The 27,422-nt window shown below is 27.1% G+C and overlaps 2 protein-coding genes across 8 annotated transcripts; one reads left to right on the top strand and one right to left on the bottom strand.

Annotated features, from left to right (window-relative positions):
* Positions 1-1,454: 1,454 nt before the first annotated feature.
* On the bottom strand, positions 1,455-23,320 carry LOC132917440 (CCR4-NOT transcription complex subunit 1-like). Of its 7 annotated transcripts, none has more exons than XM_060978183.1 (42): positions 22,486-23,320; positions 16,670-16,885; positions 16,404-16,599; positions 16,212-16,316; positions 15,981-16,141; positions 14,889-15,185; positions 14,617-14,802; positions 14,425-14,552; positions 14,127-14,367; positions 13,954-14,064; positions 13,733-13,891; positions 13,548-13,663; positions 13,051-13,310; positions 12,765-12,980; positions 12,523-12,701; positions 11,545-11,669; positions 11,288-11,480; positions 10,955-11,164; positions 10,747-10,890; positions 10,480-10,659; positions 10,186-10,413; positions 9,974-10,108; positions 8,035-8,194; positions 6,471-6,739; positions 6,242-6,382; positions 6,026-6,181; positions 5,818-5,958; positions 5,465-5,680; positions 5,206-5,403; positions 4,983-5,134; positions 4,646-4,921; positions 4,441-4,555; positions 4,234-4,362; positions 3,923-4,159; positions 3,713-3,859; positions 3,442-3,576; positions 3,040-3,279; positions 2,826-2,981; positions 2,517-2,769; positions 2,298-2,430; positions 2,067-2,201; positions 1,455-1,880 (listed from the first exon to the last, which is right to left on the bottom strand). In XM_060978183.1, exons 1-42 carry the CDS (start codon positions 22,585-22,587, stop codon positions 1,796-1,798), a joined length of 7,362 nt encoding a protein of 2,453 aa, XP_060834166.1. In that variant the 5' UTR covers positions 22,588-23,320; the 3' UTR covers positions 1,455-1,795. The 7 variants fall into 7 exon arrangements, with proteins under 7 accessions (XP_060834166.1, XP_060834170.1, XP_060834167.1 ...); XM_060978187.1 differs by having other exon boundaries at positions 3,040-3,243; XM_060978184.1 differs by having other exon boundaries at positions 3,040-3,285; positions 12,765-12,971.
* Positions 23,321-23,520: 200 nt separating this feature from the next.
* LOC132917441 (3-hydroxyacyl-CoA dehydrogenase type-2-like) lies at positions 23,521-25,733 on the top strand. Its single transcript, XM_060978189.1, has 2 exons — positions 23,521-23,782; positions 24,826-25,733. Exon 2 carries the CDS (start codon positions 24,845-24,847, stop codon positions 25,607-25,609), a length of 765 nt encoding a protein of 254 aa, XP_060834172.1. The 5' UTR covers positions 23,521-23,782; positions 24,826-24,844; the 3' UTR covers positions 25,610-25,733.
* Positions 25,734-27,422: the final 1,689 nt, after the last annotated feature.

The following is a 27,422-nucleotide window of genomic DNA, read 5'->3' as shown; positions in this document are numbered from 1 at the left end:
GTATCTCATCGTAACATTTTTACAAAAAAAATTTTTTAATATGAATTTTTGTATAACTTTTTTTTCCATTTTATCTCTCCCATATTTATTAATATATTTGAAGACTTGCGAGTCTCTTCTCGCTGGCCACCCCTGGTATGTAATATATATGATGAATAAAATAGGGGGCGAATATTTTAAATTTTGCCCTGGGCGCCAAATCTTGACGGCACTGCTCTGGCTATTCTTATCGACTTATCGTAGATATACTATATTAACATTTTTACCGGAACACAATTGTTTGATTATTTATCTAGAACATATTATAAAAACCATATATATTTTAATTTATATATTTTTTCCCAGGACTCAACTTACCGAGATAAGGTCATTTGGGACTCAATTTACCAATACCGAATAAAACTACCTTTTTGATTGTTGTTTGATTATTATACGAGTTTATAGTATGGAAATCTTAGGCATGGAATTAGTTACGATAGCAAAATGACCGGATGTCTTTTTTTTAGATAGATGTGTAACATCAATATAAATATAAATATAGATTTATCATACACAAAACGAAAATATATCTTCCCTATTAATATAGTATATATGAACTAAACATTTTTATCCAATGAATTATGAATTAAAAAATATGCGGAACAAATTGTGAAATTAATTAACAAGAACTTCTAAAATTCAAATATTAACGCAGCGTACGATTTAGAAATATTTACAAATAAACAAGCAGGCAAACAGCAGTGGATAAGCACAATATGAACAAAAAATATTCAATTGAGAATGATGCATTCGACATTGATTTACATGTTTTTATTTTCAATTTTCCGTTAGAGCTTCACTGTTTGTAAAAAATATTGATGACAAAATTATAACATGGAAAAATTCACGACCTTCGTGAACAACATATCATCAGCATTTAAAAGTACATTCATGTACAAAATAAAAGCTGTGTAGAGGTAACCAGAAAGTTAAATATTTTAAAATGTGCTAGTCTACAGTCTAGTTTACGACGCAAATTTTTATAGCAATGGATGTGTGTAAGGTATAACACTACAATATTGAGTACATAGTTTATATATACTAGTGTTTAGCAATCATTATTATTCTATAAGCAAACATAAATGTGCTATAAAATATATAAAATGAAATGGCGACGGCGACGCTATAGTGGTTTTAAGTGTATTTCATGTTTTTATGTTTTTCGCACAAGTAAATAAAAACACTTGCCCATAAAAACTAAAAAGTGAATTCAAAATATAAACAAACTAATTTCAATTCGATGATCAAATCAAATAAATAAATTATTAAAATTAAACTTCTCTACAAATCTAAGTAATTCTTAACGTGAAACTTACGTGAAAATACACAAGGTCAAATGAAAACAAACTAACTCACTGAAAATATAGGCATGGATAATATGAAGAACACAGGATTATAGTAAAATAAACCCATAATATTACTTAAATACTATTTATAATTATTATTATTATAGGTAATACTAATATTGTACATAATTAAAAATTCACTACCCTTTAATATATTTGGTGACTAATCTTTACATTTAATAAATATGTATACTTCATATGTTACATGCATAAACAATATAAAAAGGAAAATAATTATACATTAATATATATATATATTTGTTTTGTTTTTTGCTGATTTGATCTTACTTTAATACAATATATTCTTAATTACTTAAAAACTTGTTTCATATATTCCCTTACATTATAAAACATAAAAAAATTATATGACTACATTATTCAACTAAATCTATTCAATAAAAGTTGAATGCTTATAAATCTGGTAAATCTCCACTATCTGTTGAAGTGTTGGGTTGTTTGTGTACCATGCAAGAACGGGCAACAGATTCAAATAACCTATAGATTCATTTTTAAACAAATTATTAAATTTAATTTAATAATAATTTTGAAATAAATTAACTTTAAACAACATAATAGAATATTAGTAGCCAATAATGTTATTAAAAATCATAATATTATTAAAAACTACAAAAAAATAAACAAACACCAATTATTACATATAAATAACAAAGTATTGCTTACTTTTCAATTTCTGGAGCGCAATGTACAAATTCGTGGTTCCAAAACTTGTAAGCTGGATTTTTTATTAGCTCAATAAATGTGATCAATAAGCCCCAAGGATGAGGTCTGTTAACAATCAACCTTTCCAAAAGAACTCTGTAATAAAATTAAGGATTAAGTAACAATTCTATTAACCAATTGAAGTATATAGCCAAATAAAACTCTTAAATTATATTTACAATAGGTACTAACCTTGTTATTTGTTCTTGAATAGCTTCACTGTTAGCCTCAGCAAATAGATACAAAAGAGTACAGCTAAAGTAATGTGTGTGGCTATTAGGAAAACGTAATTGGTTTGCAATAGCATTTAAAAACAAATAGCGACCTAAAATAATATTAAGATATATTTATTGAAAATTACATAATATTATTATTTATATATAATTAAACTAAAACTATAATTTGTTATACCTTCTGTGTCAAGGTCCACAGATAAATTTTGGAAAATATCCATGTGCGCAGAATGAGCAATAGTAGAGGTATTTGGAACTAAACCCTTGCTGCGAATATGTTGAATAGCTTGGGTACCAACATACAGAACAATTGCGTTTAAAAGTGAAAGATTATAACGCATTCCTGGTTCACAACAACTCTGTTGCATCGTAGTACGGATCTCTGACAAAAATGTAACTGGAGCTCGAGTTTTCAAATATAAATCTAAATCCTAAACAAAAAAATATCAATAATATTACTTTTCCATTAAATATTAATTTTTATTACTTTTTTAAAGCTAGCTGGTTGGATGTAGCATTGAAAATCTGGACTAATTTTTGGAGCCAAAGATATTTCTTGAAGCACATCAACTTTTAAGTTTGGTGTAAATGGATCTGGTAAACGCATGTTACGTGGGAATGCAGATAATATCAAATTTCTCATCTAAAATCAAATTAATAACAATAATATGTTTAATATTTATTAAATGACAAATACAAACCTGAATGCAATTTGGAGGTATCACATCACAAAAGCCATAGTGGAACTCGCACAAGAATTCTGGAAAATCATGTAGCAAAATAAGGAGCACTCGCAATGTTCCCTTATATAACAAATGAACAGGCTTGGCAAGTTCAGCATTTCTTAAGAATGGAGCCAGGTATTTGAACAGGTCAATGAGTAATTGAGCATAGAAATTCCAACCCTGAACATCAGTAACCGGAGTTTGATCGTAAGCACGCTGTCGCTAAATCGATGTAATTATTTGCATATAGAAAAGCGAATAATGAAAGGCTCCACACCCCTCAAAAATATTTAAAATTAAAAATGCAATGTAGAATTAACTAATTGCATAACTATTTTAGCCTTTCATTAAATAGCTAATACTATCATTAAAACTTACCTTTTGTTGTGGAGTTAATCCCAAAAGACGACCAATGAATATCCTATGAGATATAAGTTCCAGCCAAGCATATGCGAAGCCTGGAACTTTTCTTGGTCGAAGTAGATGAAAAGTATGACAAAATGCAGCAAGTATCTAATAATAAGAATAAAACAATAATTTAAAAAAAAAATCATATGGCTTTATCATATATCATAATATTAACATGTATATAACACATATAAATTTTTTTTATTTTTATCCATAGGTAATTTAGATTAAAAAACCTTACGGGATAATTGATTGATTCTAATACTGGATCAGGTGCATTCAAATCAAGGAAAAGGGTGATTAAAATCCTATGGTACGGTAATTGGTGAAAGTCAGTGGCTTGGACGTCATGATCTTGAAGCAAAACACCAACAACAATTCCAAGAACCTAAACATTTTTTATATTTAGTTATAGAAGTACAGGTACTTTAGAAGTCAAAAAAAGAATTACTTTATTCAAAAGATTTGTTTTAGTAGTTATGGCAGTTGCATCACCAGAATGTTTAACTAGTAGCACAATGAGTTTAACGTAGGCATCAATTGTATGGAAAAGTTTAGCACGGACAGTAGAAGGAGACTGTGTTTGATCAGGTATCTGTCTATAACATAGTTCAACCATCATCTGTGTACTGAGACGGAAAAATCGAGTTATGATGTCATCAGATTTTAAAATTCCTTGGACATTCATCTATATTTGCATAAGAAAATTTAAATAATATAGTTTAGTAAATATATTAGTACCGTAAGTATGTTACAACTAACTTGATGAATGTATACACTAAAAGTCTTTCCTGGATCTCTATTGGGTGCTGCACTATAAATGGTCAACCATTCCTTAAGTAAAAACTCAGTTTTTTCCAACAATCCAGGAGGATCATCAAAGTCTCTACCCTAAAAATTGACTCATGTTAATAAGTTTTATCTTCACAAATTTAAAATTATTAAAATTGTATGGTTGATAGACTTTACCTGTAGCATCCCATGTTGAATGTGTGCTGAGGAACTACTACTGCCACTAGCCATTCTTTCTGAAGCATTATTTTCTGTTTGTGGTGATCTAATTGCTTCCAGAAGTGCTGTCAACCTAAAAAATAAATAAATAAGTTAAATATTAATAAAGATTTTTCATTTCAAATTACAGAATATCATTAAAGAAATAATTCAAATCACTAACCCATCAGGAACAGGGCGACCACTAAGTACAATGCCATTCAATGCATCAATAGTAGCTTGGAGATGATGTTCAGTTATAGGTGAATTAGAACGATTATCTATCAAATAGTTTTGTAAAAATTGTTTAATGTATGCCATGGCTACATAATTTGCACCATTATCCATAGACATAGCCAAGTGCATGTCATACATGCTAATATTCACCATCCCAGCACGTATTAAAACATCAATTGCATCAATGTTAAAACGTAACTCATCTCTAGATTCCATGAGAGCTCTAGGAATCAACAAACATAAATATTACTTTTAAGTAAAATAAATAATTTCAAATAATATACTTGGTCAGAGTTTTATTTGTCCATTGTAAATTGTAAGCACGAGGATCTTGAAAAGCTCTAAATATATTGAGATGTATATCACGGTATCTGATACTCATATCCAAATCATGGTTTGCTGATGAACTAAGACCATCTAAATAACTTTCTACAGTCTAATAAAAAGTAAAAATTGTAAATAATACAATTTCATAGAAGGAACATCATATCTAAGTATTTAATTTACTTTATTAACAACATTTCCTGCAGTAACAATATCACGTGATCTTCTTAATGCTGTCATTGCTTCCATAACACCATGTAAATTTGATGGTTGTGTTGTGTTAGAAAGCATTCGTTGGCTGGCTATATATAATTGTAAAAGTGACTCAATGTCACTAATGAGTTTTTCATAAACTACTGTCATCTCATCAGGCGGAAAACCCTAAAAAATCACAAACAAACAAGTTGAGCAAAAAAAATTAAATAACATTAAAAATAATTACAGATTTTGGAATGAATAACGAAACAGCTTCCCGATCTAATGGTTGAAAACCAGGTATGTTCCTTGCAAATTCCTCATACACTCCAATCATCTGAGGTGGTGGTAAACCAACTTTATTACGTAGAGTTTCTGGCAGATATTCTGCTTGGCCACCTAATACTAGTGGATCACAATAACGACGACCTTCCATTCTTGACATACTGCGCCTATCGTATTCCTAAATATTAAAATAATTAAGCAAAAAATTACACAAAAATTTAAAGCAACATGAATTTTAAATAGTTACTCTAATTAGTGAGACCATAAATTATTATAAATTATAAATTATTTTAAATAATAATTAATATTACTTACAATTTTTAAGTATTTGTCAATTTCTATTACGGCTTTTTCAGTTGCAGTTTTTTGGACAAATGCACATGCTAATTCTAAATTATCATTTGCACACATGGTACAAGCTTGATCAATCATTTCCTTTTGAGATTGTGATGGAGACTAATTGGAAAAATTTAAATATTATAAAACCTCCTTATTATGGAAAAATAACATTATTAATACATACAATCAAAACACTCATAAAATGTTGCTTCAAATTAGTTGTCAATGTTTGAATGACTTGCTCTCGACAGGTAATCATTGCCAAACCAGAAGTTAAATTTCTTACCATACAATGCGCTGCTTTACGTAAATGGGTGTCATCTGGGTCCATACCAAAATCCTAAATTTTTGAATTCATGAATTACTTATGTTAAACATTTATAATAAATAATAAACTTACTTTTTTAACAATGTGTTCTGTGGTAATTACTGCAATTTTTACTGATCTCTCGACAACAGGATTTATCCATTCTTGGATTGACCGTTCAATGGCATTGCGTACGTAAGTCTTTAGTGTTGGTTGGCTATGAAACAGCGGAATCTAAAATTAAATATTTATAATAGAACAATGAATTAAAAATAATTATTCAATGCATAAAAAAATCAACATGACTAAAAAAATAATTTACTTGAGAGTTAATAACAATCATAGACATTATCTGTGATGAATTAGTAGTATTGAATGTAACATAATTAAACTTAGGCTCAACCAAAGGTAGTGGTGGAGACATGCCTGGTGTACCACTAATGCCCATGCTACCAGTAGATGTTAAAGTTGTAACTCCACCAGCAGCCACTACATGGCCAACAAGTTCATCATTGAATCGAGTATTAGAATTTATTGATGGAACTGTTGCATTATTATTCTGTTGTTGCTGAGCTTGAGAGGCAACAATTGCTAAAAAAAAAAAAACCATACATTGTTCTATAAATTTTAAATTTAAATAATAAATATATTAAATAACTCAAAACGTTACACACAATAACACAAACAATACTAAGTAAATATAATATTTTTATGTATTTAAAATGAGTAAGAAAAAAACATTAAAAGTCTCCAAATTATATAAATCATTTATGGGTCCCAACAAAAGTAACAATAAATACAACCAATAACTAATTATAATAAACTACCATAAACAAAAGGTTGCTAAAGAAAATATGGTAATATTAAAATTATTAGTTAATTTTTATACTAATAAAACAATTACACTTAAATATAGGTTACAAATGCAAATACAATTGCCATATGTCATATAAAACTCCAATAATTTGTTAGGTATTTTTATCAAGAATCTACTATACCATTAGTAGCTACTATTATTATACTGTAAGGAAATAATATGGAAACTATTGCTGTAAATTTTTAAATAATTGGATACAAATTTGGTGTTCTATGTAAAAAGAGCTTGACTGTTTATAATGATTAGTATAATAGCAATTTATTTTAAACATGAGCCAGCATATAATTATAAAGTAATACTACATAAAAGTGTACATATAACTAATCATCTTTAAAAAAAAAAAAATCATACCATATAATTATATATCAAATAGTCAAATTTATGATTAATCCATAAAAGACATCTTATAAAAAAAATCTAAATTTATAGAACCCAAATTAGACTTGTCACTTATAGTTTTTTTAGGTTAACTAAATTGGTTTCTATTATTATATTTTAGGAGCAACACAGTTTCCTCAAAATTATTCATAATTAAATAAAATATAAATTATAATAGACGCTAAAACTCATTTAATAAAATATATCAATTAAAAGATCTTCACAAAGTGTTATTATTTTAATTGAAAATATTTGAATTCAACTTGTATTGTAGACCTCACGTCCATGGGGAACATTTAATAAAAAGCCAACAAATCTCAAAAACCTACGCGGGACTCTTTCAATTAAGTAATCGTTAACAGTATGCGGGTTCCAGATAACAGAACTGTACTCGAGAATTGGACAAATTAACACACAATAAAGTGCTTTAAAGATTTTTCTATTTTAAAATCCAGAAGCTGTCCTCACATCACAAAACCAAGTACTTTAAAAACTCTGTAATATTTTTGATTGTTACATATTTGTAAAAAAAACGATTTTATGTAACAGCGTTTTATGTATGTTGTCCAAATAAATCAAGCAAATAAGCATTAAGTAAAACCAACATTTAATCATTTAAAATATGTATTACTTTGAATAATTGGTGTTTGGCGTTGGGGTGTAGGAACAGACATTTTTGGAGGCTCTGGAGCACTTTGAGGTCGAGGTTTAGATTTTTCTGCATTAGATAGTTGAGGTTCTAATTTCTTTGCTATTTCTGGATCTTTAAGAACATAACCAGCAGTCAAATCCTAAAATATAAAATAAATTATAAGTGATATTAATGGATATTAACTGTACAATATTTATAACACAAATGTTTTTAATAAGCTAAATAAAAAGTAATTTAACATACACATTAGATGCTGACATTTTAGGTCGGTAAAAAGTCTAAAAATATATACATTATATAAAATTATTACATATAATAAAACCTGTTATTACAGAAATCTTCAAACATAATACTTCTTATATTATTATTAATTTGAACCATTTTTGGATAAAATTACGTTTTAAAATATGAAAAAATAAAAACTGTTTATTGACAATCTATCAATAAAAACCAAAGAACTTGTTTCTGCTGAAGTCTGTTTAGACTTAGAATATTACTTATACACTTGTATAGAGTAATGAATGTGATAATTGTGAATTAAATAATAAATCATTGTATAAAAAAAAAAATTCTAAGCAAAGAACAAATGAAGCATTTATTTCTAAGGATAGTAATCATGGGCACTGATTATTGGAGTTCTGTGGTGCTCAAAAACCCTTTGGTTATAAATAAAACATGTAAATATTTAATACATTAATATTATAATTGTAGAAATAATAGTTAATAATTAATATATGGTTTTTTTTTTAAAGTCATTTTAACCTTAAGAGGCTCTAAAACCAAAATTGACTTAATGACAACAAGCAAATGTTTTAGTTTAAATCATTGAATTTTTCAACGATTATCCTATCATTTTACAAATTTTCATGCAATTCCGCATAATTTAAATATAAAATTGTAAATACTTGTGCAGGAATTCAAAGAGAACACATTTTAGCAACTACCCAAATGGAAGTAATATAAAATATTGTTAATTATTAGTATAAGAATTAAAATTTATTTACCTTATGTTATACAAATATACAAAAATAAAGCCAAGAAACGTGTAATGTTTGTTAATTTTTTTTTTTTTTTTACAAGTTAAATAATTTTAGGATTTTGAGCACTCTATGAAAATAAGAAAACCAGCGCCCATGATAGAAATTGTTATATTATATTCGACTAAATCAAATTTAATAGTGGTTAGAAAAAGTAACCCGGAAATTATATTTTCCTTTGATTGTCTTTTAAATCCTTCTAATCTACTTCACACATTTTAAATGTTACCATCCTGTACTGCAGAAATTTTTATATTTTACTTTTCAACTTTTATATACTTGTTAGACTTTTGAAGTCATTCTAAGGCATGTTAGAAAAAATTTTTTAAAAAACCAATATCGACTTAAATATTTAATCGATTAAATAGATAACATATTTATAATATTTTATAGAATATGAGAAGATTTATACTACAAAAGCACTTTAAGGATTAACTAGATAAAATTAACTATACTCCATTCAGTTTAAGAATGCAAAACATACTGAACCACCATTGTCACAATTAGATCCCCTCTAGGAGAGATCAGGTAAATTTTGAATGTTTGCCAGTTGTCAAACGCTACCATTTATAAAATCATCATAATATTTATATTATAATAAGTCTTATTTTAGGCTAGCACACAGGTGCAATAATATTTTTATATTGATTATTGGGTAATTGGATTCACACATAATTTTAATACACATTATTAGTGTAAGCTGATAGTGCACATACATTGCGATAAAAATGTATTTTAGTTCATTACGTGTACAACTTGTTGCACATAGATGGAGTGTGTCACTGAAATGTGCGAACACTAAGTTTTAGTCGCGTGGGCATTCTTAAACTAATGTAGTATGTGCAAAAAATGAATGTCATAAAACATATCAAAAAATTCACCTTAAGTTCTATGTTTAAAGCTTTACACAATACTTCAACTTCGAATTTCAAAGTTAATTTCAAATCTGGTTCTTCATGAAGTTCAGCTAGACAGTTCATTACAGACATTGTCCATGGATTTCTTGGTCTAAATACCTTAATATAATAAAAATTTATGTATAAGATTATTATTAAATTCATCAGAAGAAAAAATTATTAATACAAGAACATACCTTGCTTTTAGCACATGATTCTAGTATCTTAGCAATAAATGGCACAGTAAATAGTAGTTCTTGATGTCCCTTGTTATATGCTTCCACCAATAACATTTTTAGGTCAATATCGTCCAATAGTATAGGTTTATTTTTTGCTAATGTTATCATTCCCAACCAATGACCTAAATTCTTTAAAAGTGATCTATCAGAAAAATTGGCCATTCCTTTGTCACTTTTTAACAAAACCTAAAAATATGAAAAATGTGTTATTGATTAATTAATTTTGAAGATTTAAATAACATTATTACTGACTCTTATATTCCTGAATGTTTCCAATATTATTAAAGAATTCAAGGCTTCGTTATTCAAACAATCCAAAAAATTAGAGTACAAGGTATGGAAATTCAATTCAATACTGACACGTTTCATAACCAAATATTGTGATAGCCATGGTAAACATTCATGGGTAATAATTTCTCTAATTTCATCACACTATTATGAAAAAATATTAAAAATAAGTTATGATAATGTAACAAAAATATTCTGTAAATGCTTTTAAAAAAATTATTAATTTTGAACCTTAGTTTGCAGATTCACTTGACTTAAGTTGTTAAAGATAAAAGCTATTTTATCTTGAACATTTTCAGCAGGTGCAATCATTTTGTCCTCTTGTTCTGTGGCCACCAACAAAGTATCGATATTTGTTGTGTTTGCAATTGAAGGCTAAAAATACATTACATGAAAAATATTAACTATGAAACATAATTAATAAAAAGTTTTTGCTAACCCTGGATGGTAACACAGCATTGGTAGTAGTAAGTTTAGAAGATGAAGATGATACTGTAGTAGTAGCTGTAGTAGTAGTGATACTTTGGGCTTTGAAAGCATTAAGAGAATTTGGCATGAATGATCCTTGTGATATAATATTACTACTTGCTCCAGCTAAATCTGTTACTCTAGATGGTGGTTCGTTTGAAGTTTTACCATACTCAACATACTGTAATTAATAATGATAATTTAAAAAATGAGTAGTTTTCATAGTAAAATTGCCAGTGTCCTTGAAGTATTTTTCAAAATATGTCTACAAATTTAAAGTAAATAACATAAAAAAATAATATACCTCAATTAGATGTTGTGGGAACTGTTGGAAATGAGGAATTGCATAAATGTGAGAACAATATTGATGATAATCCTTCAAACGATGTTTAAAACGATCCAATGCAGTTATACCAAAATTATACATTTTAGAACTTGGACTTTTCTTTAGTGCATCCAAAATAAAACGTAGCGCAAGACCCAAAGCTTTATAATTTCTATTAACATAAAAATTATAATATATAATGCTATAACATATAAACTTTAAAAAATATTACTTACGAAACAAGACCATGCTCTATAATACCACCAAAAAGATGAGCTGTTGTTATTAGTTCTTTTTCAGGATATGCTGGGAAAAATCTATACTCTTCAAACAAGTTTCTCAACATACAACAAAAAACTTCCTATAAAATTAAGAATATTTTAAATTATTTAAAAATATACTGTATATATTGGATTTATTAACCAATATGTAGAACTTTAGTTAAGTATTAGTGTTATTTTTATAATATGAACAAAAAAATCAGTGGTATTTAGTTAAAAAAAATAAATAAATAATATACAAAATATTTTATAACAAAACATACATTTGATTAAGCATTTAAATAAAATAACTAAAATTAGCTAAAAGGCTATTATTATAGCTATAATTATTATTATTTCAAAGATACTGTCTAATAAACACATCTAAATGAAATAACCTCTTTTGAAATATTGTCATAGGAATACTATACAGGATCTAGATCTGCAATATGTATTAATTTATTTCTCTAAGTGAGTTAACAACTACTAAATCATGTATAATAAGACTATAATTGTAGACATTTTGTAAAATGTATTTAAATGTATAAAATATTGATTATATTAGTATGATTTCATGCAAACTATAATTATAGTAGTGGTCATACGTATTTGGGGTTGATGACACCGTCGGAAATATTACTTATATTACACAACAAAGCGCACACATTTCAATTGTATACGATTAAATTAAATAATTTTTTTCTGACTCCACGTAAGTAAATACTACCTTGTGGGATTTAAAAAAGATGTTAAAACAATTAAATAAGATATTTTTTTTCTAATATCACGCTAACAGCTGTTGGTATGTGAAAACTATTCTGTGTAATATTACTTCAAGGTAAGTGGTCACCAACTACATATACGATTGGTTGCTACTTTAATGAAATATTTGTATTGACAACCATAGTAACATAAAAGTTTTGTTACACATTACATGTATATAACATTAATTACCCTTTCACGTTTAACTGGAGATTCTTGAAATCTTTTTAACATTTCTAGCACTTCATCAATTGATAGTGAATGATGGGGTGCCAAATTATAAATACGTTGGAAATAACTATTTGCTTCATCTTCTATGTCTTTAGGTACAGAGACTGGCATGTTACCATCAACAAATAAACTGTTGTCAACTAAAAATAAAAAAGTCTTATTTTGTTACTTTTTTTATTATTTTTTTTTTATGCAATACTGACTAGGATGATTAGCTTTTACTATTGCTGATGGATTGATCTGGTGAGGTGGTAATCGGCCAAGCATATTAGATGGTCCAGATAATTGACTGGAAACTGCAGGACCTGGAGCATTTGAAGATGAAGGGGTCATAATAGAGAAACCTCCATGTCCAGATGTATTACCGATATTATTACGAGATGGCGATCCAGGTGTTTGAACTAACTGCCCTAAGGAGCCTAAGTTATAAAGTTGTATATTTATATGATTTTAATCTAAACAAGCAATTTATAAATAAATAATACAAACCAGGTAAACTAAATGTAGAACTTGATTGTGCTGAAGAATTTAATCCAAGACTAGCAAGACTAGTAGCCAACCCAGTAAGTTGGTCAACTAATACTTGTGATGATGGCCCTTCATTTAGTCGATGATGTTGTGAAGCACGGAGAATAGCTGGTGGCGGAGCTGTTGAATTAATACGTGCTGATACTACTTTAGACATATACATATTGGTACAATTTGTTACCATTTGCAAAATAGCATCTGAGAGTTCTTGTGAAATAGTTCTGTAATTAAATTTTATAACAGATTTAAATAGCATTTAAAAAAATAAATAAAACTATTCTATCACCTTTATTTAAATTTAAATTAAATTTTTACTCAATTCTATATAATATGGATAAACATATTAATTATTAATTAATTAAAAATTAAGTATAATATTTTAATATCAATAATCCAAAATGTTAGGTTTAATTTCCTTTTAATAAAAATGTATTAAATTCAAAAAAAGTTCAACCTACCCAGTAACATTGCGTAGACAATTTAAGATTGTTAGAACAGTCTCTGATGACAATGGAGTGTATTTAGACAAATGTTCATCTTTGGTTGAAGATCCGGCTAACTGAGGGCATCGTTTCTAATAATATCAATAAACAATTAATTTAAAAATGTATAATTCTTGGATATATAAATAAAAATTACATACTTGCAAAAATTTAACACAAGCAGAAACAAAATTTTCGCCATGTTCACGAATTTTATCTGATAACCATTTATCAAGTTTCAAGTATTCTCGTCGTGAAGCTAAACAAGCTAAATCAATGACAAATACAAACTGCTGAACACTTAACAATAGAGATAATGCCTAAATAAAATAAATTAATAATTAATAATCAAATTCAATCAAATTAAAATAATTATTCTTACCTTTAAATCTTGAGCTATATCTAAAATGCGGGAAAGTTTTACATGGTCGTGATCACTACGCACATACCATTCACTCATGGCTTGTACTAGAGTATGTCTGAGCCCAACATTCTAAATTATAAATAATAAGATAATTATAAACTATAAAAGATATTTATGAAATCAAATGATACCTGATGATTCCATGCATGGTGCAATATGACACCTGCATTGCTATGATTTCCAAGAAATATTGGTATAAGGCCACTTATCATTTCATGCCTGACCATACTCAAAGGACCATTAGACTGAATTAGAGCAAGGGCCAATAAATCAGGACATTTTTGAGCTGGAAACTTTAAACACTCTTGCACTTGATAATAAAGACCACGTTCAGCCAAATACAACATTAAATCGACAAGCTCAATAGAACGCCTAAAAAAAAAATTGACGACTAAATAATAACAATGGGAATTAAATTTATGATTTTACCAATTATTAATATCTTTATTATCTGCTTCTGGGGTTACTTTCAGCAAATCGATTGACACAGAACGGTATGGATAATCAGCAAAACAAAAAACATCAGAATTTTGTAATATAAGTTGGACAAGTGACATCTAAAATATTTTAAAAGAAATTTAATATTATATAAATTGATTTTAGTTTAGAATAAAAAATTACCTGTGCTTCAGAATTTGACCAATGTCGATAAATCATTTCAACGGGAAAGTTATCTGCATGATATCCTTGGGCTTTTAAGCCAAGTCGCAAAGCAGTAAAAAGAAGAACTAAACCTTGTCTATCTTTAATAATAAAATCGTTATGGTCAAGTTCTTTGATAACATCTGACCAAGACAATGATGGATTCTATAATATATACATAATAATATCAATGTAATAAAAGTTTTAATAATTGTGAAGGGACATGAAATATTAAAATAAAAAATTAATACCAAGTCTTTGATTGTATGAACAAAAACTTCAACATTCCATGTTGTACAATTAATAGAGCTTTTGTCTAGATCATGGTTTGCATTGTCGCCAGGCCAGTATGTCAAATTTGATTGAGTGTCAAGCCCAGTATGTGTTCGTATCATCATTGATAACACTTTTGCAATTGACGAAGGGCCAAAAATGACTGAAGAACCATTTCCACTAATTACCGATAACAAATTTCGACGGCATTCTTCTAGTGATGAACAAATAGAATAGCCCATTTCCATAACTAAATCAGCTAGTGATGGATCCAACTGTAACATAAATTAACATTTTAAAATAATGTAAATACAGTGAAACATGTAAATAGAAGACACATCATCAAAATTTTTTTCTGCTACTCAGAGTGAGTAAATTTTTGAAATTCATAAAAGGTAAATGTTTTTTAAAGGAAAAAATATGCACTGTATTAAATCTAATTAATGTTATAACAATTTACAAAATTAGTCAAATAAAATATTAAATTAATATTACAGTTAACATTTAAAATATAATATCAACGCCTAGTTTTTTCCTTTTAAAGAAATTAAAAGATAAAAAAGGTGGGCGGCATGTTCCGAGTGGACCATTGTAATGGATATGTTCAATTTAAATTCGTTGTTATACCATTATAAATGAAATTTTGATAAATGCACAACTTATAAAAAATCTTATGTTCAATTTTCAAGCATCCTTAGCCAAAAAAAATGTTATTAATATTTAAAAATCCCAAATTGTCTATAAATAGCTGAAAAAAAAAACTTAGAAAATTATTTGAATTAATTATTAAAGTGTTGGAAATACTAAAATAAATATTTTGTGAAAATTTGAAGTACTACTTCAGTTATTCGTTTTTGAGTTGTACTAAAAAACAAAATCAATTATGTATAAAAATCCCCATTATTCCCAGTTTTTTTTTTAATATAGACTTCCTTTATTAGAAAGTTTTTACTTAGAAAAAATAATGAAAATTTCCTAGCCCCCGAGAAATCATACACTATTGGGAGGTGTCTGTTAGGGGAGGTATAACTGTATAATGAATTGTCAATTTAAAAATAAAATGTTATTACCATTGAATTGGAAATAGATGACATATCTTGATTTATTTTATCCATTGGGCGATCTGGGTTATCAGAATATATTAAAGGAGCCAATAATACAGGAGCAACTTCGAGCGGAAAATCACGGCGTAAATTTTTTAATAAAACTTCTTTGACTTCTTTGCTTATGCCTAAAATAAAATAAAAAACAATTAAAAAAAAATAAGAATTAATAAGTAACATCAATATTTTTAAACATACCAAATATTTGATCATCGACAGCAAATACGTGACTTAATATTAAATGTAATACTTCAGGACTAGAATCATGCAATCCTCCTCCAGTAACTTGCTCAGTATTAATATCTAAGTAAAAAAAAAAAAAAATAAATATAATAAAGTGTATAACGAGTTAGGTATGGAAAACTAAATAAATACATTGTACTTTTTTACCTGAGTTAATATAAGATTTGATTAATTCTGGCAATTTTTGTTTAACAAATTGTAATGCAAATGTTGAATAGTTTGCTGATTCCAAACAAACGAGTCCAAAAACAACTTCTTGAACGAGACTAAGATGCAATATCCTACTCAGCTGGACAAATAGCTGTATTGATGGTTTTAATGGCTGTATTGATGATTTAAGAGGCTATCAATTACATTTCATTAAAGTAAATTTCTAAAACTCAAGACATCAAATAATAATTTAATTTAATTACCTTTTGTATATTAAGTGGATTGTCAAGTGCAAAACACAAAATCGAAGTGAGGGAAGGCTTATTTAAAAGAGTTGTACACTGTTGTGCCAACAATTGAACTTGGTAGTAATCCTTATGTGATATATTCCGCGGTCCTTCAATCTCTTTAAGATCTATGTGAGAAAGAAGACAGCGCAATAAATGTCGATCTGCTTCAAATCCTTGCAATTGGATTGCCTATAGATAGAAAAAAATAAATATAAAAACTAAATAAAAACTGATCTTATTTTTTTGAGTTAATTTAGTACCTATCAATTAAATTTCATAATAGAATTTTAAGTGCTTATAAACTTTAAATACTAATTAATTATTTCTAAGTTATTCCATGCAGTTATATCTATTTTTAATAAGAATATTGTTTGAAAAATAAACAAAACTTTGTTGTATTTACATACTCTATATTATTTAAAAAGTCTGGCAATTATAATATTGGTTATTATCGCAAATGCCTTTATTTTCCAATACATCGCTACTGTCACTATTCAGTTAGTGACTAGTACATATGTTAAAATTATCTTATATCTAGAATAATTTTTTTATTTATTTAAACATATTGTTTTATTATATAAAAATTATAAATTAAAAAACAAAATTGTATCATGAAAAAAATGTAAATAAAATATAATATAGTGTAAAGAATTACCCAATAGTTCACTCATAGGGAAAATACTTTTATAATACATAATAAAAACCCAAAAATAGATCTGTATGAATTTGATACCACATTACTTCACAAAATAACTATCAAGGTGTTGACAAGCTGCTTCCCGATGTTTTTTAAATTTATTTAGCCATTATTTAGCACATTCCTACAAGTCACAAGCAATATAGAAAATGGTTTAAATTTTTTCCATTTTTGTTATTGCTTATTGATTTAAAAAATGTAATTTTTGTTTAACGTTTTCAAAAACGTTATTTTTCTATATTGTTTCCAAATAACGTTTTTCAAAATGTTGTTTTTTTTTTAATATTCTTATAAGTTATTATAGTACCATACAATATAGGTAAATGCTTTTAAATTTTAAAAGTGCATGGGTAGAGTGAAACATTATTTCTAAAGTAAATAATAAAAATAGTCCTGAACTCCTAAAAGTTTAACATACAGTTGTAGGTATAAAATACATCTAAACATCAAAATTAAAAATTTGTTCTTTCGCATTGAACAAAAATACTAAATGGTAAATAGTAAGTACAGAAAATAAACACTGATGAAAAATAAAAATAAAATAAAATAACATGTGTTTTATTTAATAAATAATAATGATTTAATATTTTAGTATAATGTTAATATTTAATAACAAGTTACAACCAAGAATGAATTTTTCTTATAAATTATAACTTAATGTTTATCATACATTTTGTAAACATAACAATTTGTATTTTTTTTAATTATAATAGAAATGTAATTCTTATATTTTTTTTCATGGTATAATTTTTTTTTTTTTCGTTTTTGATCTTGTTATAACATTATTTTTGTTTTTTTGGGATCTTTTCATTATTGTTTTAGTTTTTTTTTTTATTTAACAACGCTTTCCATTCCTGATTAAAAGTATTAAGTGTTTCCTACTTGCTAGGACTCTGACTAGAGTAAATAGTAATAATATTTTAAATATAAGTATATAGTAATAGTATTTTCAATATTATGCCATCCATCTTAGAATAACTACAATATGTATTTATAAAAATAAACATCTGATAAGCAGAGATAGCAAATCAAGGAAATAATAAATTTACCATTGCTTTAATTAATATTTAATATTACAATAGTTACAATAAATTGTAATTTTTAATTATAACACAAATAGGCAGCATGTTATATCTGTTCCACAGATCACTATTCCCCCAAAATTGTTAAAAATTTTTAATCAACAATTATATTATTGAAGATAGATATATGGTTAATCAAAATCCATCTAAGTTATTCATTATTTAATTTTAATTGATATATTATATTTTTATGGCTTTGCAAGCATTGTGCGTTGTATTTTCATAAAGGAATATGAACAATATGAGCCTTAAAATTCTAAAAATTTAATTACAACGGTTTTTCTGAATTATATATAACTTTTAATTTAACTAAATCATGTTAAAAAAAATTAATTTTGCAAACAAGTTGTACAAGAAGTTTTTTATAAATATATTAAGGAAAAATGTCCTATTTACTTGTTGATAAACAAAAATGTTTTTTTAAGGGTGTTATGTTATACGGGCCTAGGGGCACCAAATCTCTTAATCCGGCACTGGCAGTAAGACATTAACTTCTAGAAAGTATTAGATAGATTAACTGATGCCTCTACTTGTATACAGCTACTAAGGAACGACTATTGTAATATAATTGAAAATACAAACAGCTTGGCAATTAAATGGGGTATTTCGACAGACAATAGAGGCTCACCAAAAATAAGCAAGACTTTTTTTATGAAGTAGATGGTGGGTGATAGAAGGATAAATACCGTACAAAAAATGTTTAAAATAAAAGTATTTTTTCCAATTGTTGACACAATAATATGTCAACTTAAAATATCAATTTAAAAACTTACATAATGTTTGTAATATTTTTAATTTTTAAAACCTCAATCACTTTTGAGACCAGATGAAATTACTGTTAAAGGATTATCAACCAGATATAAGTTCTGATTTAACAAACCAACTACTATCAATCAAAGAAATTTTAAACAATAAAATTTCAATAGTATGGTATATAATATGGTTAATATGATAAGCATGGTCAAAATCCCTGCATTGACCTAATTTAATATTGAAAATGGCTGTTACAAGTTATTCTGATATATTAGGAGCATGTATAATTTATTTGGCATTGTCGATAATGGTTTCAACTTCATGATGATCTTTCAAAACTTAATACTTAAGATAATAAAAAAAACTATTTAAAGAACTCAATTGGACAAGAGCGACTGTCCAATATTTCAATTATAAATATTAAATATACAAACAACAAAACAGAGATATAGAAAAAATTGTAACAAATTTTTCAAACATGAAAGCAAGAAGAATGAACTTTGATTGAATATTAATATATTGTTATTATAATTATTTTTTAAATTGTCAATTTTTACATGAAATGTTGTTCAAGTTTATTTATTCTAATTATCCAAATATAGATAAATATAAATACAGATATTATTTCAATGACATAGAATATAATAATTAAATAACAAATAACCGTTTATCATACCTTTTAGTTTTTTCAACAAAAAAAAATGTCAATATAGCAAGCATTATAGATTATATACTCTATAGTTATAGGACTCAAAATTTAATTTCGCTTTGGGGCTCTAAATAAGTTGCGGCACTAGTTAAACATTGATTTTATGTTATTTTGATTGTTTTTGAGCGTACATTGATTCCTGTTTTTAAGCTCAACTAAATAAATTTTTAAGTTTCTCTACAAATGCCTCCAAAAATCCAATAAATATGTAGTGAAAATATAATAATCTAGATTAAAATATTAGTGACTACCATGGAAATATAATAAAAATGTAATATTCTTACATAAAATAACGAATACGCTCAAATAAATGTCTGGTAATGGCTTATATGCAATGTACACATGTATCGATCGACCAACAAAATAATGTTTCATTATGGATATAATGAAAACCTTTTTTCATCGTAAAAGAATCTGAGAACCTTTTTGCCAAATTATATAAAATTAAATGACACCTAGCACAATATGTTTCCATCAAATATACTCATAATTAAATAATCATGGATAAATTCACCAAATAGTTTATCCCTCTGAATTGTGTATTAACCCAGAAATAGGAGCATAGATATTGAAGAATTATAGATTATTGTAAACTCTAAGACCAAAATGAGGCATTCCTTAACTTGATCAACAATTCTAAGTAAAATGGTAGAGATCTTGTCATCAAATTCAAAAACTGCTTTTGAAGAGTTTTTGGCTGATGTAAATAAGATATTAACTGTAAAAACTAATGATTAAACTATTAACAACATCTGAGTAGATGAATAGAAAATTTCATAAATCAATTTAATTAAGATTGAAGAAATATATTTTGATATTAAATTATAGGTCGAGTAATTAATCATAAATGAATGTGTAGATAGCTTATTGAACTATATTGATGAATATGGCCATTATCAAGTCTCTATTATTCTTTAAAAACAACATATCAAGTATTTTAATATATTTGGTTAAGCCTTAAAGAAGTTAAAAATATTATTCTTGTATGTACGGTAAAATCTAAAATTATCCTAAAACTTATAGGTAATAGAGAAAATTATACAAGGCTTAAATTGTATATCTTTGCATTTAATGCATTTTGATATAACATTCTTACATACTAACTCAATTTAAAAATCAAATAAAAACTGTGAAGTATTTAATAACAAAAATTATATATTAGCACATCAAATATTTAATACTAATAGTAGGTTCTATATTAAAAGTAAACATGTTTGTTGCGAATAATGCAAATTGTCATCTTTTAGTACCTATCACACACAAAAAAGACACCATGTATTTTATTATTCAATGCACTATAATTATATTAAAACAATTTGGAGCTTATTTATGCAAGTCAATCATAACATTTATTTCATATGTGCATGCAAGTACATTTTATTTCGCATGACAACAAATATAATGTTATAAAATTAACATTCTAACTAAAAACTTTTAAATCTGTTGATGATAAATCATCTATTAATGTTCGTTTAAATAGACATCAACAGAAAAGAAAAATAACACTATCAACACATTCTAAATTCTTACATACTAATGTTATTCATATACCAAACATTAATAATACAAGTTTTAGTTTATATACATTCATTGAATGTTGGTTAATATGTGAAAAGATTGTATGTTGTATTTATATGTAAAAAAGTGATTCAATCACAAATGTATATACCACTTTTTATAAAATAAAAAGCTTAATTATTACACTAAGCTCACTTATTTTTTTAGATAAAATGAATAACAAGCAAATAAAATAAGCAGTCAAATCAAGGTTTTTTTGGTTTAGTTAATTATTAAACATAAAATAAATAAACGCAGTTTTTTATCCAAAAGTATATAATTATTCAAAATGGCTCATAGTAACTTTAGGTAGATAAATGTTGAGTAAATTGATAATAAGTACATTCAAACCTCAAATATATCTTTAAAAAAGTAAATAGGTAATAACTATTAAAAGATTTAATTTGTATAAGTAATCGTTTAAGTTATAATAACTTCCACAATACTTCAATTTTCTTAATATTTCAATTTTTATTATATCTTTTAACAGTGAGTTAATTTCCTGATTCCCCACCACAAAATAGGCATTCTTACACAATGTGTAACTAAAGAAAATTAACCCATAAAACAATGGATTAAACTGATAAATACTATGATTGACATTAAGTAGAAAACTATAATTGGTTAGCATTAAAAACAATTACACTAATAAGCTTATATTTCACATACTGTGATATAATTGTTGATAATTTTAATAAAATATATTCAATATCAATAAAAACTTAACAATAAAAAGACAAAGGTTTTAAACATCAAGATAAAATATGATATTGTTTTCATATTAATGTCACTGACTAGTGGCTTCCTATGGGGAATTAATTACAATGTGAATCCAGATAGTTGTCTTTAAACCCAATATAGGTACCTACCTAATTTATACATTTATAAAATAACTATGCAATACACCCTAGCTGGCTATCAGTATATGATACATAAATAAGTTATTATAGGTAAACATGATAAATCTAATCATTGTCTACTTAGTACTTACATCCACTAATTCTTGAACGCTTGACTTATAATTCTTTTTCGACAAATTAGCAACGAGATAGCTGATTTGCGACAACGTATATGACAATGAATCCAGGTTCATAGTTCCATGAATGCCGATTCGAAAGCTTCAATAGGGTTTGAAGCTTTCTTCTTTGGGCGGAGAAGACCGTGCCGACAACAAATTAGTGTCGATGGTGTACCTATCGTTAAGTGCGACAGACGTGCAGGAGAGGACGACCGGACCACGAACAATTGAGTTTTGACGTAGGGACTCGAAGTGGACGTATGGACTATGGAGACAACGGCTGTCCAGTCGAGTCTTTATTCCGGTACACTTAGAAGGCGCAAGCGTGGGTTCGCTTGGACCAAGATAGAAACTCTACGGCGGCGGTCGGGCCGGTGTCCGTTTCGACGACAAAGGCCGAAAACGGGGCGACACCGGTCCAGTCGGACGGGGACGACCGTTGTCCCGAGACCGAATATCACATTTTTTCTAACATTTACGTGAGGTAAACCGCATAAGACATTACTGGTTGGCGACGGCGACGCAACAAATGGTGAACGAAAAAAAAACTAAAAATGAGCACGACAGTTAAAAAAACGAAAAAGTGCTAATCACGAGATTCTATTCAATAACGGAGAAAAGAAAACTAAGAAAAGGTGATGTAATATTGTAAAATATAAATCAAATTTAATAATAATAAAAGAAAATAATAATAGTAATAATAATAATAAATAATAACAATAGTCAACCAGGCGCAGGCCGCAGAGGGAAGACGAAGAAACGACGAATCACGAACAGACGTCGACAAAAACGAAAACGAATTATGTTTTGCCGTTTCCGTGAATACAGAAAATATTTTCCTAGCGTCGGCAACCGAATCGTCGCGAACACGCGCAGTGTGGCCGGTCGCAGCGGACGATAGTCGTACATACCAACCTAAATTCGATCGGTCCGTCAGTCAGTGGGTCAAAAAAAATGTCATCTGATTGATCTGATTTTATCATCGAATTTATATTTTTCTTATCGTTTCCCAGTACCGGCGATCATAAATAATTTTTATTTCATATGGGTATTATATAGATATATATGAGATAGTTTACTGTTTAGCACCTCAGCGGGGCCGGTAGTGGTCACGTGCGTCGAATCCTAATGGCTAATACTCGGTAACGAATAACGATAATTTAATTTATGATAATCCCGAGAATTATCCTACTTCGTTCTAGTAATTTACCTGTTACTACACAATATGATGACCGTTTTTTGATTATTACACCGTCGTTTTTCCCATTAAGTGAGTACCAATTAAACATTTGAATGTTTGATAAAGTACACATGAGTGTGCGTAGATCGAATTTTCTACAAACCTAAATGTACAGAGCATGGTTTAAAATTATAACAACGATTTATAATCCTCTCAACAGCAGTACACTTTCATGCCCAACAGACAATAATGAATTAACCTATAGTTCTTTGACATATTAATAAATTTCTATTATTCAAATTTGAATCAAATTCCATTTTATATTTATAACTTTGTTAGTATCTATTTTCTACTTTGTATCTTTCTTCTCGATTCCTAAAACATAATATTTATTGAAACAACTAGACACTACATACTTTTTTGATCATTTATAAAAACAAAGCTATTTTTATTTGATGTACAAAATACGATAATTGGTATTTTGTTATGGAAATTCCAAATTATAAAATGCTACAATAACATGATAATTTAAAGTCAAATCTAATCAAATAGAACCTGTCTTTATAATAAACCTTTTTTTTATATTTCACTACCTAAACTTATAGTTTTTAGTAAGATAATAGATATAATAATTTAATATAACTTGAGTAAAAACCGGATATAAGACTCGTTTACTATAATTAATTAGTTTTTATAGGTATATAATCAAGTTAGTTTTTTTTTAATGAAATGTTTTTTGCCTGTTTTGTTGAATTCATATTTAGGTGCCTTGTGTTTCTATTTTTTGCCATGCTTAGTTTGAAGGATTGTAGTTTCTTTCTCTAGAAAGTTGCTTACCCAGAAAGAGATGTTGCTCATATGTTTATACATATAAAAACCCCTGCTTTAATTCATTCGACCACACTCTGTCCCGAGCATTACCTTTTAAATGAATATAATATTCAACTCTATATACCACAATGTAGTAGTGTAAACTTAGTATTGTATAAATCAATACGAGTAACCTATTGAAACATTATACACAATAATTGCTAACTGTACAAGTGTTAAAATCAATTTTCATATGTGTCTAGGATGTATAACATTTGATATTAATATAATATTATCATATAAAAGATTTATTTGTATTTCAGATTATTATTAAATTCAATCATGTCTAAGGCTCTTGTAAGTTTAGTCACAGGAGCCGCTTCCGGATTAGGAAAAGCCACTGTTGAACGACTGGTAAAAGATGGATACAAAGTAATAATGTGTGACTTACAATCATCAAAAGGAAAAAGTGTTGCTGAAACAATTGGTCCCAACACTAATTTTGTTCCTACTGATGTACGATCTGAAACTGATGTTCAGAATGCTATTGACACATGTAAACAACTCCATGGAAAATTAGACTTGATTGTCAATTGTGCCGGTATAAGTATCGCACGCAAAGTATTTAATTTCAATAAAAGCAGTGCCCATAGCTTAGAAGAATTTACTGATGTACTTATGGTAAATACTGTAGGCAGTTTCAATGTTATCCGATTAGGTGCCGCCTTGATGGGAAATAATGAAACTGATGAAAATGGTCAACGAGGAGTAGTGATCAATACATCAGGATATTCGGCTTATGATGGGCAAATGGGCCAAGTTGCTTTTGCAGCCAGCAAAGGAGCTATTGCTGCAATGACATTACCTCTTGCAAGAGATTTGGCATCACATGGCATTAGACATTGTTCGATAGCTCCAGGACTGTTTGACACTCCATTATTAAATCATTTACCAGACAAAGTTAAAAACTATTTTGCTGATATGACTCCATGTCCCAAAAGATTAGGACAACCTGAAGAATTTGCAAATCTTGTTTTAAGCATTGTCAATAATCCATTTCTAAATGGAGAAGTTATTAGGATAGATGGTGGAATCCGATTTATTTAAATCATTTGTAGTACTCATAATATATTTTAAGTTTGTACTTCTATATATTATAATATTTTTTATGTTTAATTTTAGTAGTCATCAATAAATAGTTGGTAAAATAAAATATATTTATAATTTATAATTCAGTGTTTTCTTTTATTTAATACAAATTACTGCATTTTCACATTGCCATACCATAAGACATATTATAAGTATGTGTATAGTTGATTAATGTAGGCTACTAACTGACTATCTAACTATCATTTTTAATGGTTTGAGAAGGGACACTTATAGTTGAATAGAGACTTTGAGTACAGTATACATCACACATTAATATTTTTGAATTTAAATTGGTCACTTAAAACTTTAAACCTTATTGAAAACCACAATATAACATAAGAATATAATGTAATATTGTATTATACATTATAATATAAGTAAACATTTTTTTTCATAATAAAAAAAAAAAAAATGGAAAGCAGAAGCCGTAGTGTTATAGTAAAATATGTTGAGTAGATCATTGTAATGGATGTGTTTAATTTAAATTCATTGATATATCATATACAATATACAAAAAATGATTCTTAACGTAGACCATCGTTAGCTTATATCACAAAATAGATTTCATGAAATGTTTTGATATTGATATTTAAAGTAATTTATTTTACTATAAGTATTACAGTAGATTGGTTCTATTGGAAAATATTGCATTTATTAAATTATTGTATTTCACCTTAGTCGATATTCAAATTGAAGATTTTTTAAAACAAAAAACTTGTAATTTGTAATTTTTGTGATTTTGACAGTGTGTAAACATTTTAACTCCAAATGCAAAAAAAAAAAAATTGAGGGTATGTTTTTAATATTTATTTTTAGATATAAAATCAACTAATGTGGGATGATATTATATTAAATTTTCAGGAATTTTGACTAAATGAATAATTTTTTAACGACATTTATGGAAAAAAATTTCATATTATATGCCTATAAATAACTTGGTCGAAATATTTTTAAAATTATATCATATTATATAGAAAATGATAGAATAAAGATTTGGAAAAAATTTCATGGATCTATTTATTTATCTAGTTATTTATTTATGAATTATAAAAAAAATACAAGTGAATATGCAATATCGTAAAAATTTAAACTTCAAATGTTCTTAAAAAATTTGACTTATCACAATTTTGATAATTCATTTTCTGTGGATAAAATTTCTAAATTCTCCTTAATTTTTTTGTTTTCCCAATTAAGAAAAATAATGAGAATTTTTTACTTTTGACTCCTCAAAGTATCAAATATATGCAATTTTCTTCCAAAAACACCCAAAATGGAAAATCAAACATTTTTACTGATCCAAAAGATGATGACAGGCATAAAAAAAACACACACATCACTATAAAATCAAAAATATTCATACCTATTACCTATTTAATGAAGACTAACGTTACAAATATATTAACTTAAAATAAGTATAATTTATTATTTATTAAAATATATTTTTTCAATAATAATTACAACATAGATGCTTAAAACATTTAATTTTTTCCCTGTAAATATTGTATATAAACATTTTTAGATAAAATTTAGAATAAAACTCAAATAAAAATAGTTTAAATCTGGAATGCAACTATAAATTATTACATAAAATTAACCCTTAGAAATGTATTTATTTTTAAATAAGATAACTTAATTAAATACAATCTAATTTAAAATTAGATACATATATAATAATAATTTTGATGTACATGTTTAGATACATTAAACAAGTACATGTAGAAACCATTTTAATAACCTTTAATATTATACAGTTCGGTATAATATTATTAAA

The sequence above is a fragment of the Rhopalosiphum padi genome, chromosome 1 (genome assembly GCF_020882245.1).
Source record: "Rhopalosiphum padi isolate XX-2018 chromosome 1, ASM2088224v1, whole genome shotgun sequence".
Taxonomy (NCBI): domain Eukaryota; kingdom Metazoa; phylum Arthropoda; class Insecta; order Hemiptera; family Aphididae; genus Rhopalosiphum; species Rhopalosiphum padi.
The sequence above is the reverse complement of the archived record's forward strand: the minus strand, read 5'-3'. Positions and strand labels throughout refer to the sequence as shown.

What these genes read in the sequence shown, in the direction of transcription:
- LOC132917441 (XM_060978189.1), top strand. Translation starts at nt 24,845, where the DNA reads ATGTCTAAGGCTCTTGTAAGTTTAGTCACAGGAGCCGCTTCCGGATTA.
- LOC132917440 (XM_060978182.1), bottom strand. Translation starts at nt 22,587, where the DNA reads ATGAACCTGGATTCATTGTCATATACGTTGTCGCAAATCAGCTATCTC. An exon ending in TTAGTGTATACATTCATCAA is followed by an intron (nt 4,160 to 4,233) that starts GTTAGTTGTAAC and finishes ATGCAAATATAG; the next exon opens with ATGAATGTCCAAGGAATTTT. An exon ending in GATTAACTCCACAACAAAAG is followed by an intron (nt 3,286 to 3,441) that starts GTAAGTTTTAAT and finishes ACATCGATTTAG; the next exon opens with CGACAGCGTGCTTACGATCA.